This window comes from Rutidosis leptorrhynchoides, chromosome 2, assembly GCF_046630445.1.
Source record: "Rutidosis leptorrhynchoides isolate AG116_Rl617_1_P2 chromosome 2, CSIRO_AGI_Rlap_v1, whole genome shotgun sequence".
NCBI lineage: Eukaryota > Viridiplantae > Streptophyta > Magnoliopsida > Asterales > Asteraceae > Rutidosis > Rutidosis leptorrhynchoides.
In genome coordinates, this window is record NC_092334.1 from 634,857,976 (window position 1) to 634,879,147 (window position 21,172).

General features: G+C 31.1%; 1 protein-coding gene across 2 annotated transcripts; it reads left to right on the forward strand.

The window, feature by feature from the left end:
- The first annotated feature begins 8,407 nt into the window (after positions 1 to 8,407).
- Positions 8,408 to 12,315, forward strand: LOC139893661 (uncharacterized). 2 transcript variants are annotated; one of them, XM_071876836.1, is made up of 5 exons: positions 8,408 to 8,488; positions 9,026 to 9,191; positions 10,098 to 10,833; positions 11,442 to 11,572; positions 12,073 to 12,315. In XM_071876836.1, exons 2-5 carry the CDS (start codon positions 9,055 to 9,057, stop codon positions 12,182 to 12,184), a joined length of 1,116 nt encoding a protein of 371 aa, XP_071732937.1. In that variant the 5' UTR covers positions 8,408 to 8,488; positions 9,026 to 9,054; the 3' UTR covers positions 12,185 to 12,315. The 2 variants fall into 2 exon arrangements, with proteins under 2 accessions (XP_071732937.1, XP_071732938.1); XM_071876837.1 differs by having other exon boundaries at positions 12,076 to 12,315.
- Positions 12,316 to 21,172: the final 8,857 nt, after the last annotated feature.

Sequence of the window (21,172 nt, forward strand, 5' to 3'; positions counted from 1 at the left end):
CTACGGACCAGGGGTTAACAGAACGAAAGGAACAAATGGTGTCGGAACGAGTAATGGCGGAGCAAGTAGTGTCGGAGTAAGTTATGCCAATGTAGTTTGTTATAAATGTGGAAAACCGGGCCACATTATTAGAAATTGCCCGAACCAGGAGAACACGAATGGACAAGGCCGTGGAAGAGTTTTCAATATTAATGCGGCAGAGGCACAGGAAGACCCGGAGCTTGTTACGGGTACGTTTCTTATTGACAATAAATCTGCTTACGTTTTATTTGATTCGGGTGCGGATAGAAGCTATATGAGTAGAGATTTTTGTGCTAAATTAAGTTGTCCATTGACGCCGTTGGATAGTAAATTTTTACTCGAATTAGCAAATGGTAAATTAATTTCAGCAGATAATATATGTCGGAATCGAGAAATTAAACTGGTTAGCGAAACATTTAAGATTGATTTGATACCAGTAGAGTTAGGTAGTTTTGATGTGATAATCGGTATGGACTGGTTGAAAGAAGTGAAAGCAGAGATCGTTTGTTACAAAAATGCAATTCGCATTATACGACAAAAAGGAAAACCCTTAATGGTGTACGGAGAAAAGGGCAAGACGAAGCTACATCTTATTAGTAATTTGAAGGCACAAAAACTAATAAGAAAAGGTTGCTATGCTGTTCTAGCACATGTCGAGAAAGTACAAACTGAAGAAAAGAGCATCAATGATGTTCCCATTGCAAAAGAATTTCCCGATGTATTTCCGAAAGAATTACCGGGATTACCCCCACATCGATCCGTTGAATTTCAAATAGATCTTGTACCAGGAGCTGCATCAATAGCTCGTGCTCCTTACAGACTCGCACCCAGCGAGATGAAAGAACTGCAAAGCCAATTACAAGAACTTTTAGAGCGTGGTTTCATTCGACCAAGCACATCACCATGGGGAGCTCCTGTTTTGTTTGTCAAGAAGAAGGATGGTACATTTAGGTTGTGTATTGACTACAGAGAGTTGAACAAACTTACCATCAAAAACCGTTATCCACTGCCGAGAATTGACGACTTATTTGATCAACTACAAGGCTCGTCGGTTTATTCGAAGATCGATTTACGTTCTGGATATCATCAAATGCGAGTAAAGGAGGATGATATTCCAAAGACTGCTTTCAGAACACGTTACGGTCATTACGAGTTTATGGTCATGCCGTTTGGTTTAACAATTGCACCAGCTGTGTTCATGGACCTTATGAACCGAGTGTGCGGACTATACCTTGACAAGTTTGTCATTGTTTTCATTGATGACATACTTATTTACTCAAAGAATGATCAAGAACACAGTGAACATTTGAGAAAGGTGTTAGAAGTATTGAGGAAGGAAGAATTGTACGCTAAATTTTCAAAGTGTGCATTTTGGTTGGAAGAAGTTCAATTCCTCGGTCACATAGTGAACAAAAAAGGTATTAAGGTGGATCCGGCAAAGATAGAAACTGTTGAAAAGTGGGAAACCCCGAAAACTCTGAAACACATACGTCAGTTTTTAGGACTAGCTGGTTACTACAGAAGGTTCATCCAAGACTTTTCCAGAATAGCAAAACCCTTGACTGCATTAACGCATAAAGGGAAGAAATTTGAATGGAAGGATGAACAAGAGAAAGCGTTTCTGTTATTGAAGAAAAAGCTAACTACGGCACCTATATTGTCATTGCCTGAAGGGAATGATGATTTTGTGATTTATTGTGACGCATCAAAGCAAGGTCTCGGTTGTGTATTAATGCAACGAACGAAGGTGATTGCTTATGCGTCTAGACAATTGAAGATTCACTAGCAAAATTATACGACGCATGATTTGGAATTAGGCGCGGTTGTTTTTGCATTAAAGACTTGGAGGCACTACTTATATGGGGTCAAAAGTATTATATATACCGAACACAAAAGTCTTCAACACATATTTAATCAGAAACAACTGAATATGAGGCAGCGTAGGTGGATTGAATTGTTGAATGATTACGACTTTGAGATTCGTTACCACCCGGGGAAGGCAAATGTGGTAGCCGATGCCTTGAGCAGGAAGGACAGAGAACCCATTCGAGTAAAATCTATGAATATAATGATTCATAATAACCTTACTACTCAAATAAAGGAGGCGCAACAAGGAGTTTTAAAAGAAGGAAATTTAAAGGATGAAATACCCAAAGGATCGGAGCAGCATCTTAATATTCGGGAAGACGGAACCCGGTATAGGGCTGAAAGGATTTGGGTACCAAAATTTGGAGATATGAGAGAAATGGTACTTAGAGAAGCTCATAAAACCAGATACTCAATACATCCTGGAACGGGGAAGATGTACAAGGATCTCAAGAAACATTTTTGGTGGCCGGGTATGAAAGCCGATGTTGCTAAATACGTAGGAGAATGTTTGACGTGTTCTAAGGTCAAAGCTGAGCATCAGAAACCATCAGGTCTACTTCAACAACCCGAAATCCCAGAATGGAAATGGGAAAACATTACCATGGATTTCATCACTAAATTGCCAAGGACTGCAAGTGGTTTTGATACTATTTGGGTAATAGTTGATCGTCTCACCAAATCAGCACACTTCCTGCCAATAAGAGAAGATGACAAGATGGAGAAGTTAGCACGACTGTATTTGAAGGAAGTCGTCTCCAGACATGGAATACCAATCTCTATTATCTCTGATAGGGATGGCAGATTTATTTCAAGATTCTGGCAGACATTACAACAAGCATTGGGAACTCGTCTAGACATGAGTACTGCCTATCATCCACAAACTGATGGGCAGAGCGAAAGGACGATACAAACGCTTGAAGACATGCTACGAGCATGTGTTATTGATTTCGAAAACAGTTGGGATCGACATCTACCGTTAGCAGAATTTTCCTACAACAACAGCTACCATTCAAGCATTGAGATGGCGCCGTTTGAAGCACTTTATGGTAGAAAGTGCAGGTCTCCGATTTGTTGGAGTGAAGTGGGGGATAGACATATTACGGGTCCAGAGATAATACAAGAAACTACCGAGAAAATCATCCAAATTCAACAAAGATTGAAAATCGCCCAGAGTCGACAAAAGAGCTACGCGGACAGTAAAAGAAAAGATATAGAGTTTGAAATTGGAGAAATGGTCATGCTTAAGGTTTCACCTTGGAAAGGCGTTGTTCGATTTGGTAAACGGGGGAAACTAAATCCAAGGTACATTGGACCATTCAAGATTATAGATCGTGTCGGACCAGTAGCTTACCAACTGGAGCTACCTCAACAACTCGCGGCTGTACATAACACTTTCCACGTCTCAAATTTGAAGAAATGTTTTGCTAAAGAAGATCTCACTATTCCGTTGGACGAAATCTAAATCAATGAAAAACTTCAATTCATTGAAGAACCCGTCGAAATAATGGATCGTGAGGTTAAGAGACTTAAACAAAACAAGATACCGATTGTTAAGTTTCGATGGAATGCTCGTAGAGGACCCGAGTTCACCTGGGAGCATGAAGATCAGATAAAGAAGAAATACCCGCATTTATTTCCAGAAGATACGTCAACACCTCCAACTGCTTAAAATTTTGGGACAAAATTTATTTAACGGGTAGGTACTGTAGTGACCCGAACTTTTCCATGTTTATATATATATTAAATGAAATTGTTATTTACATGATTAAGTGTTTCCAACATGTTAATCAATCAAACTTGTTAAGACTTGATTAATTGAAATAGATTTCATATAGACAATTGACCACCCAAGTTGACCGGTGATTCACGAACGTTAAAACTTGTAAAAACTATACAATGACATATATATGGTTATATATATAGTTAACATGATTTTATTATAAGTATGTATCTCATTAGGTATTTTAACAATGAGTTATATACATAAAAATGAGACTATTAATTTAAGAAACTCGAAAACGATATATATAACGATTATCGTTATAACAACGTCTTACTAGGTACATATGAATCATATTTAGATATTGATACACTTGGTTAATTATGTTAAATGATAATTAAATATATTATTAAGTGTATTAACAATGAAATACATATGTAAAAATAAGACTACTAACTTAATGATTTCGAAACGAGACATATATGTAACGATTATCGTTGTAACGGCATTTAACTGTATATATATCATACTAAGATATATTATATATCATAATATCATGATAATATAACAATTTAACATCTCATTTGTTATAATAAACAATGGGTTAACAACATTCAACAAGATCGTTAACCTAAAGGTTTCAAAACAACATTTACATGTAACGACTCACGATGACTTAACGACTCAGTTAAAATGTATATACATGTAGTGTTTTAATATGTATTCATACACTTTTGAAAGACTTCAAGACACTTATCAAAATACTTCTACTTAACAAAAATGCTTACAATTACATCCTCATTCAGTTTCATCAACAATTCTACTCGTATGCACCCGTATTCGTACTCGTACAATACACAGCTTTTAGATGTATGTACTATTGGTATATACACTCCAATGATCAGCTCTTAGCAGCCCATGTGAGTCACCTAACACATGTGGGAATCATCATTTGGCAACTAGCATGAAATATCTCATAAAATTACAAAAATATGAGTAATCATTCATGACTTATTTACATGAAAACAAAATTACATATCCTTTATATCTAATCCATACACCAACGAACAAAAACACCTACAAACACTTTCATTCTTCAATTTTCTTCATCTAATTGATCTCTCTCAAGTTCTATCTTCAAGTTCTAAGTGTTCTTCATAAATTCCAAAAGTTCTAGTTTCATAAAATCAAGAATACTTCCAAGATTGCAAGTTTACTTCCAAGTTTTCTAAATCCATTCCAAGTAATCATCCAAGATCAAGAAACCTTTGTTACTTACAGTAGGTTATCTTTCTAATACAAGGTAATAATCATATTCAAACTTTAATTCAATTTCTATAACTATAACAATCTTATTTCGAGTGGAAATCTTACTTGAAATTGTTTTCGTGTCATGATTCTGCTTCAAGAACTTTCAAGCCATCCAAGGATCCTTTGAAGCTAGATCTATTTTTCTCATTTCCAGTAGGTTTATCCAAGGAACTTGAGGTAGTAATGATGTTCATAACATCATTCGATTCATACATATAAAGCTATCTTATTCGAAGGTTTAAACTTGTAATCACTAGAACATAGTTTAGTTAATTCTAAACTTGTTCGCAAATAAAAGTTAATCCTTCTAACTTGACTTTTAAAATCAACTAAACACATGTTCTATATCTATATGATATGCTAACTTAATGATTTAAAACCTGGAAACACGAAAAACACCGTAAAACCGGATTTACGCCGTCGTAGTAACACCGCGGGCTGTTTTGGGTTAGTTAATTAAAAACTATGATAAACTTTGATTTAAAAGTTGTTATTCTGGGAAAATGATTTTTATTATGAACATGAAACTATATCCAAAAATTATGGTTAAACTCAAAGTGGAAGTATGTTTTCTAAAATGGTCATCTAGACGTCGTTCTTTCGACTGAAATGACTACCTTTACAAGAACGACTTGTAACTTATTTTTCTGACTATAAACCTATACTTTTTCTGTTTATATTCATAAAATAGAGTTCAATATGAAACCATAGCAATTTGATTCACTCAAAACGGATTTAAAATGAAGAAGTTATGGGTAAAACAAGATTGGATAATTTTTCTCATTTTAGCTACGTGAAAATTGGTAACAAATCTATTCCAACCATAACTTAATCAACTTGTATTGTATATTATGTAATCTTGAGATACCATAGACACGTATACAATGTTTCGACCTATCATGTCGACACATCTATATATATTTCGGAACAACCATAGACACTCTATATGTGAATGTTGGAGTTAGCTATACAGGGTTGAGGTTGATTCCAAAATATATATAGTTTGAGTTGTGATCAATACTGAGATATGTATACACTGGGTCGTGGATTGATTCAAGATAATATTTATTGATTTATTTCTGTACATCTAACTGTGGACAACTAGTTGTAGGTTACTAACGAGGACAGCTGACTTAATAAACTTAAAACATCAAAATATATTAAAAGTGTTGTAAATATATTTTTAAACATACTTTGATATATATGTATATATTGTTATAGGTTCGTGAATCAACCATTGGCCAAGTCTTACTTCCCGACGAAGTAAAAATCTGTGAAAGTGAGTTATAGTCCCACTTTTAAAATCTAATATTTCACCTTGTTCTCTTTGTAATCTTTTGTTTTCCTGTATTTCTAGCTCATTGCTAGTTTTGTTAATATATTTCTGCCGTTCAAAAAAAAAAAATACGCCCACTGAGACTAGAGGGCTGCAATATAAACACCAAACATTGATTTGCTTATCTAAAGATCCTAAGCGTTGGTTATATCAGATTATTTTTATAAACACCAAAGAACATATTCTACTCCACAAAAGATTAACATCTTCATTTGGAGGATCATACTTGGTAGAATCCCGACTAGAGTAGAATTAGATAAGCGAAGCATTGATCTCGATACCGTTCTTTGCCCACTCTGTAACTCACATGTCGAAACCATAGAACATATTCTACTCCAATGCACTTCAACCCAAACGATCTGGAACGCAATCTTATCTTGGTGGAATCTTTCCACAAACTCGCTTTCCAACCTCCAAGACATTACTTTAGCGGATCAAGCATTCACCACATCATCCTCTGGTAAATACATTGGGCAAGCAACAAAATGGACCACAATTTACATATTATGGAAATACCCAAATGCCAAAGTATTTAGTAAGAAAGATTGGTGTCCTGCCACTATACTTTCCGAGATCCAAACACAATCATTTTCATGGATATCTAAAAGATCAAATAAATCAACAATCGAATGGCATCAGTGGCTCATCAATCCCTCGTTCTACACATCCTTGAACACTCATAGAACGGGCATCGGCTAATTGGATACAAAGCTCTCGTACGGTCTCGAAACGGGTCATGAAGACATGTCGTAGATCCAACTATTCACTTGGTTAAATGGGTTGTAGTGGCCAACTTTGTCATCGCATCAGCGGTAATGTCTGGCCGCTCCAGCCCAGCTCGAATTCACTCAAGTGCCGCGGGGTTTAGTGTCTCTTTGTTCATGTTTTTATGATTCCGGGTTCATTTTTTTCCATATTTCATGACACATCATAATGTATAGTTTATAGGACTTTGTAAATATTACATTTATCAATGAAAGTTTTACTTGCTTTTCAAAAAAAAAAAAAAATTTTATAAACACCAAGCATCGGCTGCAAACTCTTTTTGCCCGTTGAGTTTACATAGATTTCAATTTTATATCGAATATTCCGTCCATCTTATTTATTTGTTCAGTATTACTTTTTGTTTACTATTACTTTTTGTGTTGTTCTAAATTAATTTTCAACTATGAACTATGAAAAGTAATTTTTATCAATTTTATTCTATTGCCTCTAATTAATATTAGATGACAAAAGTGAGAAGAATATGAAATTAATTGAGTGTAAGAGTAAACTGAAATTGTATAAAACATGCTCCTTTTTTCTTTTTTCTTTTTTAGTTCGACGCGAAGATGATTTCTTATCTTTCCTCGACGTTTTGATTTAGCGCTCTCTTTGTTGCCTCCCTTGCCCTTATTGGTATAGGTGATAACGTTTGTTGTTTGTGATATTGTTTGTGGTTTTGTAGTTTCTCTCCTTTTGTTTTATGTTTTGAGATTGTGTTTTAGTTAATTGTAATTTAGCTGAGCTCGAAAGGTTTTATTGGGTTAATTGCTTGTATTTGGGGCTTCATTTCTCGGATGAAGTTTCTATTTTAGTTATAAAGTTATTTAGTTTTATCGAAGAAAATAAAGGATTTTATTAATGACATCACTTAGAGTTGTCGTAAATTTGCGTAAAATGATTGTACATAGCGGTTACATATTGACTTTTCTTGCGGCTATTATGGAGTTTACAATACTTTAATGAATGCTAACGACAACCTTAAAGTCTGCCATTTGCTAAATCTGAAAAAAATTGTATTACATTAAGTGGTATTGTGCTCCTTAGTTGTTTGCTAAGGATTTGAGTAATAAAATTTAACGTTCCAAAAAAAAAAAAAAAACTACAGTAAGTGGTATTTTTGTCCCAATAAAATGTGTTTTTATATGAGATTAATTAAAAGAAATTAAAAGGGAGATGATATTTCCAAATAAGCTTTTGATAGATCCAAACACATTTGTTGATATTTTCTAATAACGCCCCTATCAAAAATGTGTTTGGAAATATCACTTCCCAAATTAGAACGGATGAGGGTATTAAAATTTAAATAAAAAAATACACAAACGGTCCAATGAGTTTGTCCATAATATGGGTCGGGTCTTCGGATATCTCTGCTTCTGTCATTTTCTTCAACTTCAAGTTCGATTTCGTTTAGGGTTTTGAGGTGACTCCTAAAACCCTTCTCCCACTCCTTCAGAATATACTTACAGGTACAATCCTTATGTATATCTATATTTACACCATAGACGATCGTATATGACATCCCTGACTTAAATTTTGTGTTTTTTTTCAATCTCAATTTTGCCATCTTTCGAAATTATTCTCCTTATTTTACCACATTGAAAAACTCTCAAAATTCGTTAGGGTTAGGTAATGATTGTCAATGTTTACTCAATTTCTCAAATTAAAATGTGCATCGACCTGATTGAATATAATTACTTCTAACATTTCATTTCATTTCATTTCATTTTATACTAAACCGAAAATGAAAATACATTTTACCTCATTATAGCAATCACATAAATGAATAACATGTTTATTAAAATGAATATTTATCATGGGTAAGTAGATGTTTGATATGAGCTCAGTGTGGATCTACTAGTTTATAGAACTTTCACAAGATTAACATTTTTATCAAATTTTTTTAAAATGGTGCAGATTCAGTTTTTAATAGATATGTTGAAATTGCTGATGTTTACTTGTTTGTTAAATTTGCATTGGTAATGACAATTTCATTGAATCTGTAGATTTTTGCGACTAGTAATAGCTCGTATCAATGCACGTGGCTAGAGGAGGTTGGCTTGGGCAAACGTATGCTCTAGCGAAATACGATGATTCCTTTGAAGGGAAGAAATCGGGGATTCGACGTTCTAAAGAGGAAAGGAAGGGAATGGTAGAGACTTTTATTAAAAGGTGTTTTCACGCTTCTCTAATTTTTGGTTTGATTGACAATATATGTAGATACGTATTGCTTTTCAATTTGAGACTCAAATTGTACTTCAAATTGTCTATTGTCTATGAATAGAATAACTAAATGAAAACGAAGATGTATAAGAATCCATTAGCTTATTGGCTATAAGAAGTAATAACCTAAACCAGAAACAAAAAGTCGTTAGTTGGGGAGTAGTCGGTGGGGACTAGTGCAAGTCGGACACTAGTCGGACACTAGTCGGACGTTAACCACCTTTGACTATGACTGTATTTGACCGACTTTCACCGAATAAATCCGACTTTGACCGACTAAAATGAATTTTTGATAACTTTAATACATCGGCCAAGTCGAAGACAAGTCGGGCTTCTTCAATATCCCGACTAGTCGACGAGTAGTCCGCCTAGTAAGAGGACTTTTACAGTATGCCAAAAACTTAGGATATGAATCCTTTTGGTAGGGAAGTATCATAAAGCTCCCAGCTTTTGGTAAAATTAGTGTTATAATTTTTAATAAAACTGTGTGCTTTTCAACAAGAAAATGAATCCTTTTGGTAACATTTTCGTAATAAAGCGTGGAAATTTGAATTTGGAAAATGATTAGTTCGGTTATTCAAGTTCAGATATTTTTGTTTATTTATAAGTTAATAGAGATACAAGTATCAATCAAGTAGAGGCTTGTTTCAGCATATTAATTGTACTTTTGTTTCCAATAAGCACACAATAACATAGATATGGAACTCGTTTGCATATTCATATTTTTTATATTGGGATTTTTGTATGAAAAGAACTGTTTAAGTTAAAACTAGCCATCTTTCGTTGTTTCGTTCATTTTTTTCCTTAACAATCCCAGCTTTTATCGGAAATCAAATAACAAATTTAGTTTTGCAGATATCAGAAATCAAACAATGGGGATTTCCCATCACTCAACCTCACACGTAAGGAAGTTGGCGGGTCCTTTTACACGGTACGTGAAATAGTTCGGGAGATAATTCAAGAGAATCGAGTGCTGGGCCCACCTAAATCATCTCCAGGAGATCAAAGCATGGACAACTTGGATAGCTTCTTGGAACACTCTCCGTTGGGCTCATTATCCGTCAATCACAATTCACATTCATTGCCTCTAAACGACACACAAACTCTACCTGAATACGAGGTTTTAATGCAAAAGGCTCTGACTACCGTGGGCCCGAATGAACTACATCAAGAAATTCTTGAAAATGACAATATTATTGGAAAAGAGGTCGAAAAGCATTCAAGTGGTGAAGAAATTGTATATGTTGAAACGAGCCAGTTATCAGAAAGTGATGTGGTAGAGACAAGTTGTGCGACTGTAAGTAATGGAGCACTTGAAAAACAAAAGAATGCAGATCTTTTAGTGAAAGAAGGTACCGGAGAACAAAAGGACAATATGAATGAAGTAGTAACAAAAGATATTCAAAATTTTAAAAATTCAGGAAATATACCTGTCACTAGCGCTGTCACTAGCGCAGTTTATAAGAACGATGAAAAATATGAAGAAAAGAATGCTGAAAATATGGAACTGGAAACTGAAAGTAACAGACAACTTGATGTTAATGGCAGCACAAGTGCAGAAATTGGAGACACTTTTCCTGCTCAAGATAAAGTTAGTTCCTTTTTACATTCTATCTCCCATTGCATGTCTTTTTTGTTACACTTTACATAAATTATTCGCCTTCAAAATAGTGCCTTGATCTCAGAAATATGTATATTTGCAAGATATATGTATATTTTTCTTTTCAAAATAAAATTAAATTTTCTGAATACTTAAACTGAACTAAAGATAGTTTTACTTGCAAGATTACACCTATAGCAAGTTATGTTCAAATATAATGAGAAGACACATTCGAGAGGGAATACAATCACATAAAAGAATTCGATGCATAATGTTATCATATGGACTGAATTTGGGCCTTTTTTTTTTATTACCAATAATATAACATTGAATGATAGGCAGTTGGCACTATGCGTTATCTTAGTACGACAGTGTTGGTTATTATTTCATTCATTAATTTTTTTTGGAAACTAATCTCTAAATTGGTCTTACCATAAGATGTTGTCTCAATGGGTTTTACTATAAATTAAATATGATGATACCTTTTGTTATTCTGGGAATGATTCATATACTGATTTTGTAGTTGTAATTGTATAAAACAATTTAGCAATTCATCTTAATTTATTTGGTTCATGTATTCTTGTGCCTATTCTTTGCAGACTGTAAATGGTTCCAATTTTCAGAGTAATCCCTCTTTCAATTCTGTACAACATCGAACACTTGATGATAGAAGTGCAAGTGCAAGTTCTCAAAACAGAAGAACCAACCCAACATTGAACAGAATTAATCTGTAAGTACAATTTTTATGCGCATGGGCACCATTTCTATCACTTATAATTTTTGTGAATGCATATTGTCATCTAAAGGTGGCAAAATGGATAGGTTGGGGGTGGAATACGAAAACGAATTAAAAAAGATTATTTTGTGGCATAGATCGGAACACCTAGGTTGATTGGAACACCTTTTGTCCTCATTTCTTGTTTCATTCAATATATGGTTACAAAAATTGAATTATTCATGTAACCAAAAATAGAATATTAAATAAAAAAATTTAGTAGTTTGTGCACTAAAAATAAATGTAGGACTACCCTCGACCCAGTTGAGCATTTTTCCTTTTAGGTATTATATTTGACCCGAAAGAGATAAAACATAACCCAACTCGACCTCTTCATTTGTAAGTCGATGGGAAGTTTTAAATTGCCACTCTTATAATGATCTCAGCAGAATGATGCATATTGTATCTCTTTGAGTTAGTTCTAATTGTGTCTAGTTATTATTTGATTATTTAAGCAGCGAGTCATGGAAAGCTGCTTCACGAAAATCTTACGGCCGGGAAACTCACCAAATCGTAAAGTTCATCAGGTCTTTCATTACTGCATTCGTGAAGTTTTGGACCGAGTAGCATGTTCATTGTTTCTGGTTGATGTACTATTCGTGTGTTCGTAGTGGTTAGTTTATTACAACAATGGGTTCCTTTAAGATAATTTGACATATTATTATGTGGAACACATACATTGTGGTCTTGTGGTTGTAGCAGAGTTGTTTTAAATTATTTTTTTCGAACAACAGTTTGAGATCACCCAGATCACCCAGGGGACTAAACCACCCACTGGGGACTAAACCACCCACGTGATTATCTCCCACAGTTGCATAACCCGCCCCAACTGCTGCCATGGAGGAAACCCGGACCAATTTGGAGGCGTGGTCGGTAAAACCCCCTCTGTGCTACCCCCGCAACATAATGTGCAAAAGACGACCTTGAGTGGAATTCAAGATTAAGGGACATCCTTGTGGGCGACGCTGCCACCCGATGGAATCGAACTCCCAACCTGTAACAAAGAGGTATAGGCCATTACCATTGGACTAACAACACAAGGATTAGATATGTTCTAATTAAATTTACATAGCAACCTTCAATTCTGTACTACATCGAACACTTGATTGGAAAGAAGTGCAAATACGAACCATCACACGATTATTGTTACTATAGGTCTCATGTTTAAACTTCACTATATGTTAGGGAAAAGGGTCAAAAAAGTCATCGAATAATCAGATTAGGCTGTGTACATTGGAGACCCTCAGTTTATCCTTTTAGTGGCAGTTCCCAAAACAGAAGAACCAATGCAACACCAAACAGAATTAATCATTAAGCTCTTGTGTTTATGCGAGCACCATTATAACATTTTTAACCCAATGAATTTATTTTTTGGCATGAGTAGAAACACTTTTACTTTTGGTTGATTGGAACACCATTTGTCCACAAATTTTAGATAACAATTTGTATTCCTTATAATTGATTAAATTTTTTATAATTTATACAACTCAATTAATTTCAAACGTAACCGGTAAGTAAGTTGTATGCACTAAGGTCAAATGTCCGGGCAAATTTTACCGCTTTGAAAACTGTTTTCCTATTATCTAAAAATAATTTTGAATGTTTCTAATAAAACCCCTTAATGATGTAATTGAGGTGCATAAAGATATTATACATTTTATTAATTTTCATCAAAAAGTTAATATTAACTGCTATTTTATAATACACGTATACATATTAACGACAACCTAAAAATTGTTTTTACAAAAATTTAATAACAAATGGACCCATACATCAATAAAATGATCAAAAGTTTAAACCTATCACCCGTGTACTCAAATGCCGATGGCCGTTGAAATAAATGATCAACTGATATCAAAAAAATCGCCGTTCAAAAAAATAATAATAATATTATATATCTATTATATACATTGAATACAAACTTACAGTGAGTTCAAACAGCACGAGCCATACAATATGCTAACATACCTACTTCACTTAGACTAAAGCGTTAGATTATTATTTTACTACTATCAAAGGTTCTTTGTACCATCAGAACTAGAATTGTGGAATAACAAACTCAATGCTTTATGTCTTTGTTTTTCGAACATCAAGCACAATCCCATCCATTATGAAATATTCTTCGTACGCTTCATATTGGAATTGATACGCTCCAACTAATTGATTCCTCTCAACTTAATAATTGGCATGAATTTAAAAAGTCTAATTCTCTAATTAAGTCTGGAAAATCATTGTAGCTAGGGGTATTCCGGATGATTTGATAGTCTGAATCAATTAAGACTAACATTGGTAAGTTTGGATTTTTCTAAACTTCACTTTGAAAATTTCACCACGTTACTTTCCTAACAACTTAAACTAATAATATGAACACTTATTATGAAACGAATCTCATGTGAGTTATAAACATGTTTGATGGACCCTAACCAAACCAATTTGAAACATAATTCTAAACTAATAATTTGCAGAGAAATTCTAACATTAAATGAATAAATTGTTTTGTGTTGATATTTATATTCATATCGGAAGGTTGATGTTAAATTTACAAAAAGAAATGAGAAATTTTCCACAAATATGCATCATTGATTTGTATTTTACAAATTCTGAATACACGTATTTATTGAGTTTATCAAGTTATTTCATGAAAATACCGATCATCCATATAGAATTATGTCTCTAAAAATGCAATAAAAATATGAGAAATATGTCTCTTGGAATGCGATACAAATATAAAATACGACCATGCAATCTCATAGATGGTAGTGATGTGTGTTTGGGATAGCCATATGTTCACTATTTTTGTTCTTTAGTAAAAGGATCAATATGCTGTCACATTTAACATTTAATTTATGTTTTGTTTTATTGAATATTGCGTACATTTGTCCCATTTAAAACTGTTGTCCTATTTCAATATAAGAATTCTCTTATCAGATAATTAATAACATCTTTTTAGACATGCTATCCATCATGTGCTTATGGACAATTTTTGGAAACAAAGGTGTGTGTTGACATAATTTCACTAACGTCTTTAAAAAAATGTTTGCTTAAATCGTTCTGTAATTTCTTTACATTCTTTTCATCCCTATCAATTTATATATGCACAAATAATCCTTAAAGACATTATTTATTTTCAATTACATCCAATTAGCTTTAATGAAAAATAACAGTTGCGTTAAGATTAACCATGTGCAAGTCACGTGCTTATAACAATATACGTTAAAATTATCTCTTTAACAATTTTCGTTTAAACTCCGTTAATTAATAATTCTACTAGTCCGTATAACGGGAATTAAAGATCATTACTCCGTAACATACGTACGTGAATGAATGCTCATTCATTCACGTAACGTAGGTATCATTTTCTTATAACACCGAGAGTAATGAAGACAATCCCCTTTCTTTAGTAATGAAAATAAGAAAAGTGAAGAAATTAGAAGAAGATACTGTATTGTGATAGGGTCGTGGGAGTGAAATGCTCATTCATTCACGTATCAGGTAATTGGCCGTATATTATTATTATTATTATTATTATACATTTTGATATTATGTACTTTATCCGTAACTATTTAATAGTACAATTTTCCTTTCTAGTTATCTGAATTACTAGTTTATTTAAATAAATAGATAAGAATAATTAGGTAAAGTTTATTTATACTCCTATTTTATGTATGTAAAGTCAAAATGTAGGTATAAAGTTATGGGTAAAACTGTAAATAAGAAAAAATACAGTGTGGTAATACGAAGTAACATTTATTAAACTATGCGTTTTTTTATCCGTGAGCTATTAATGTGAGGGGGAGAGAGTACTTAGTTAACTGATTGATCTAGTACCAAATTATTAAAGATGTACGATGGAATTATAAACACATAGATGTAGCTAACTAATAGGCATGAATTGATTAAATCAGTCGCGACTAACGTGGACAACACGTGACCGATTTTAAATCATAGTGTTGGAAAGCCTGTTGTCACACCCCCAAAATGGGCCGGGGGTAAATGTGACTTTTCAATATCAAAACACAAGTATATAAAAGAGAACGACTCTAAACGAGACGTTTTATTAAATCAAAGTATTGCAGCGGAAATATAATTTGTTCACATTATTAATTAATATCTTATTTCCTTATTATGTAATATAATTGATATTATATAAATATATATTATTTGTTACTTAATTTACAAGATAATTATTAATATAATAGTTTTGTAAATTAAATAATATCCATAAATATCTAAATAATTATAAATTAGTATATCTCACAATATCTACTGACCAAATAATTTATAATGATAATATTAAATTAATATATATATTATATATCTATAATAGTCGAATTATATACAAATATATATTAATTCATTTTTTTAATTCTATTACATATCTAAAAACTATATACATAATTTTTATAAACTTAGTTAAGCATATTAATCATTAGAAAAATTTATAAAAATAATTCTATTATGTTTTTGTATTTATTTTCTATTTATCTTTATTCATATTCTCGGTTTAACCCCAAAACAGGTTTAATTATGGATAAAATACTTTCTTGACACAAATAATTATATTTATAATTTTCACTATTCTAACTAAGTTTTATAAACTCAGAAAAATTATATATATATTTTTATTATGAATAAAAATATTTATTACGAATTTTACATAGTTTTTATGTTTATTTAATATATAACTCGAAATTAATTATAAATAATACTCCAATAATTCTTATAATTATATTTATATGTTCAATCATTATTCTAAATACTTTATATGTATTTTTTACTGTTGTTGGTATTTTATAAAATTTTAGACTCGTTTTATGTATATTTAAGTAATTCGGTACACAAATAAATAAAGAATAAATATATATAATGTTATATTAATTAGGGTTTTGACTTTATAAATTATTATAAGTCTATTACACTCTGTAAAAATGATTTTTACTATTTTTAAGTTTTTATAGAATTTAAAACCTAATTTACATATTATTTATGTAAACTGAATTACAAATAAATGAATAATAATTATTCTAGTGATTTTAAATTAAATAATTTATATTAAAATGTTATAAATAATATAATATTAAGATAATATTAAGATTATATTAGATCAGATGCCATGAATTTATAATGTTTTTATTAATTACTTTTGTATTTTCTTCTTATTCGGTTATTAAAAAAAGATTAATTCAATATAAATTCGTATTTAATATATATAAATGATATGTTGATCATAATAATTATTATAAGTATGTTACTTTACTGTAAAACTAATTACATGATTTAATTAACAATTTATATTATATATATACACACACAGAGTATATATGTGTATACTTTTAAATTCGTTTTTTATTTATTTTAATTCATAAAATTGAGTATTAATCTGTAAAAATAATTTTAATGTTTTATAATACTTATAATACTAATTAGTACATAGTGTAATTATTTATTTTTATTATGTATGATTTATTAAAAAGTTTTAAAAAATCGGCTAGAAAAAGAAAAGAAAAGAAAAAGAAAAGAGAAGAAAATTACCTCAATTATTTTTGAAAGTATATGAGAGTTCTTGAAAAACTTTGTGAAAAAATATGAGACCAAAGGGTTGTATTTATACTAAAAATTTGCTTGGAAAACAAGTTGAAATTTATATTTGGAAATAATTAAACTCTTTTTTTTTCCTTTTTTTTCGACCGAAGCCCTTTAGGAGTGTTTTATTTTTTTTATTTTATTTAATTAATTGGAACATTCTAGATCCCTTTTATATTTATCTTGTTATATATTATCATTTTATATATTTTTTTACATTTACCGAATTATATATATATATATATATATATATATATATATATATATATATATATATATATATATATATATATTCGGGATATATTTTTATTTAGTTATTTATGTTTTAAATTTAATTACTTTTATTATCTCATAGTTTTATTAATTACATTTGAGCCACAATGTTTTTAAATAATTATATTCGTTATAAAGTTAATTATATAACTTTATATATTCGTACAAACGTTTATTAAAGTTAATATGTTTTATTATAACTTTATTTAGGGTTCGAGTTGTTAACTAAATAAAAATAACTATCCGGTCAACGTTGATTCGTTTCGTATTAATTGTATGTTTAATAACAACCCTGACATTAATACACATAATTACACAGAAACCCTATGGGCATTTTAGTCAATTCAGAATGGAAAAGTGAGGGATATCACACCTATTATCGAGAAATTTCAAAACAAGCAATTTAAATGGAAAGTCAACCTCCTTTTCAGTGACGATCATATAACACTAATCAAATAAGTGTTAAATAGTATTGGAATTTACTTTTTCTTTCTTTTCAAAGCTCCTGAATTTATCTATCGTCTTCTTGAAAGGAATTGATCCTCATTCTTTTGGGTGAAGATATTGACAGAAGAAAGATACCATAGATTGTCACACCCCCAAATAGGGCCTGGGGTATTTGTGACTAATTATATCAAATTACAGTTGTATAAACGAGAACGACTCTATATGAGACGTTTTATTGAGTTTTGCAGCAGAAGATAAATAGATTACATTGTATTTAAAGCATTAAATGTTTTTAAATAAATTGATAAGTAATGCATGAAGACTCCAAGCATGGCAAGCAATCATCAATAAAGCAGCAGATATACAGCGGAAGCAATATTTAAGTACCTGAGAATAAACATGCTAAAAAGTGTCAACCAAAAAGGTTGGTGAGCTCATAGGTTTATCATAAATAATGATTTCAGTAATAGATATAGACCACAAGATTTAGTTTAAAGTTGATTGATACCTATCATATGTGAAGACCCGTCCTAATCCATCCGGACGAAGTCCATATCGATTATAAACAATTCTCAACAGTTGATTACATCGCGAGGTACTTGACCTCTATATGATACATTTTACAAACATTGCATTCGTTTTTAAAAGACAAACTTTAATTTACATTGACAGTTGACAGACATGCATACCATTTCATAATATATCCAAATATAATTGACTTAATAATAATCTTAATGAACTCAACGACTCGAATGCAACGTCTTTTGAAATATGTCATGAATGACTCCAAGTAATATCTTTAAAATGAGCAATTGTATAGCGGAAGACTTCTTTCATACCTGAGAATAAACATGCTTTAAAGTGTCAACCAAAAGGTTGGTGAATTCATTAGTTTAACATAAATAATCATTTCATAATTTTAATAGACCACAAGATTTCATATTTCCATTTCTCGTAAACAAACGTCCCATGCATAGAGACAAAATATCATTCATATGGATTGAACACCTGGTAACCGACATTCACAATATGCATATTAGAATATCCCCATCATTCCGGGATCCTCCTTTGGACATGATATAAATTTCGAAGTACTAAAGCATCCGGTACTTTGGATGGGGCTTGTTGGGCCCGATAGATCTATCTTTAGAGTTCGCGTCAATTAGGGTGTCTGTTCCCTAATTCTTAGATTACCAGACTTAATAAAAAGGGCATATTCGATTAGATAATCCAACCATAGAATGTAGTTTCATTTACTTGTGTCTATTTCGTAAAACAGTTATAAAAACAGCGCATGTATTCTCAGTCTCAAAAATGTAAAGAGAAAAAGGGAGTAAATGAAACTCACACATATAAATATTGTAAAACAGTTAATAAAGCATTTGCATGTATTCGCAGTTCAAAATTTATTTCAAAAGCATTTAATAAAGCAGTTGTAAAAATAGCGCATGTATTCTCAGTCCCAAAAATGTAAAGAGTAAAAGGGAATCAAATGAACTCACGCATATAAATATTGTAAAATAGTTAATAAAGTATTTGCATGTATTCTCAGCCCAAAAATGTAAAGAGTAAAAGGGATTCAAATGAAACTCACGCATATAAATATTGTAAAATAGTTAATAAAGTATTTGCATGTATTCTCAGCCCAAAAATGTAAAGAGTAAAAGGGATTCAAATGAAACTCACCTAATGTATTTTGTAGTAAAAATACATATGACTATATTGAACAACTGAAGAATGCAGGGTTGGCCTCAGATTCACGAACCTATATTATTTGCTTTTCTATTAAAACGTATGATAGAAATATCAAAATTTCATTTATTATTGTATATTATTTATATATTTTATAGTTATAAGATTTATACTAGATTTCATTTAAAAATATATTTTATGTGAAATCTTAAATTATATGATTATTTTATGTGATATCTTAACTTATATATTTTATGTGATATCGTGTACATGTAGTTAAACTGATTAATATGATTATTTTGATATCTATATATATTTAGAATTGTATGAAAGAATATACCTAATTTGTTTAAAAATATTAGTTTTGATATTGATGATTTACTAATAATAATAACTTTATTAAAATGATAATATTAATAATAATAATGATGTTAATAATAATACTTTTGTTTAATAACAATACTAATAGTTATAAAAATGATACTAATACTAATATTAATGAATATAATGATATCTTGTATTATTTTCATAATAATAATAATAATCCTTATTATAATCATAATAATAATAATACATTTATTAGTGATAATAATAATAATTTTTATACTTGTAGTTATAATCATGATAATTAAGAATTTTTATCATATTACATATGTTAGTAATTATAATATCAATAATATTAATAACTTATAAATGTGATCATGATAATTATAAATGTAAACATGATAATAATAGTTATATTACTAATAACAACAATAATAATAACAATAATAATTATGAAATATGTATACCCTTTCAAAAAGCATCCTAAAAAGAATTGCCCGCGACAGGGCTCGAACCCACGACCTCTCGCTTCCCGACACTACCCTTTACCATTCCTCTGCTTCATTATTTTCTGTTTTAACTCACGACCGAATTTTATATATCCTTAAACCCGTCTGTTAAATTTCCCCTTCATTAGTCCCAAATCGGTTGACCCAAAAAATTATGAACGTGCATCAATTCATTGTCTTTAAGCATGTTAAATGGAACTTATACTCCTCTCATTGATTTCCCATTTAAAAGTAACAACAATCAAAACAAAAAAATATATAAAAAAAATAAAACCGCTGTCACTGTTCATCGAGAAAAAAATTGAAGAACAATAAAATCTATTTCGTCATTGAGACTGTTTTGAATAAAAATTTCTATACGAAATAGTTTGCAAATCTTGTATACAAACCTTTGGTATCATCAATTGCTTCTTAAACTCAAAAACGAATTCCAATTTCGTGAAGAACACGATGGTTGACCTTTCAAGTCCTAAACTTTGACTCGAAAATTCTTGGTAAATATAAATAATTGAAATCTATAACTTTGCAGATAGTTTACATGAAAGATTTAAAATAGAACTGCATTAAAGGATTTTTATGTTATGCTCGAATTCAATATTTTTGGAAAATAATAAAAAACAGAGTTACGAGCTTTGGATTTGAGTTTTTCTGTTTTTAATTTCCTGTTCTTCAGCAAAATTCAGTAGATAAACATGGAGTGCAAGTTGTTGATGGGTACTGTAACAAT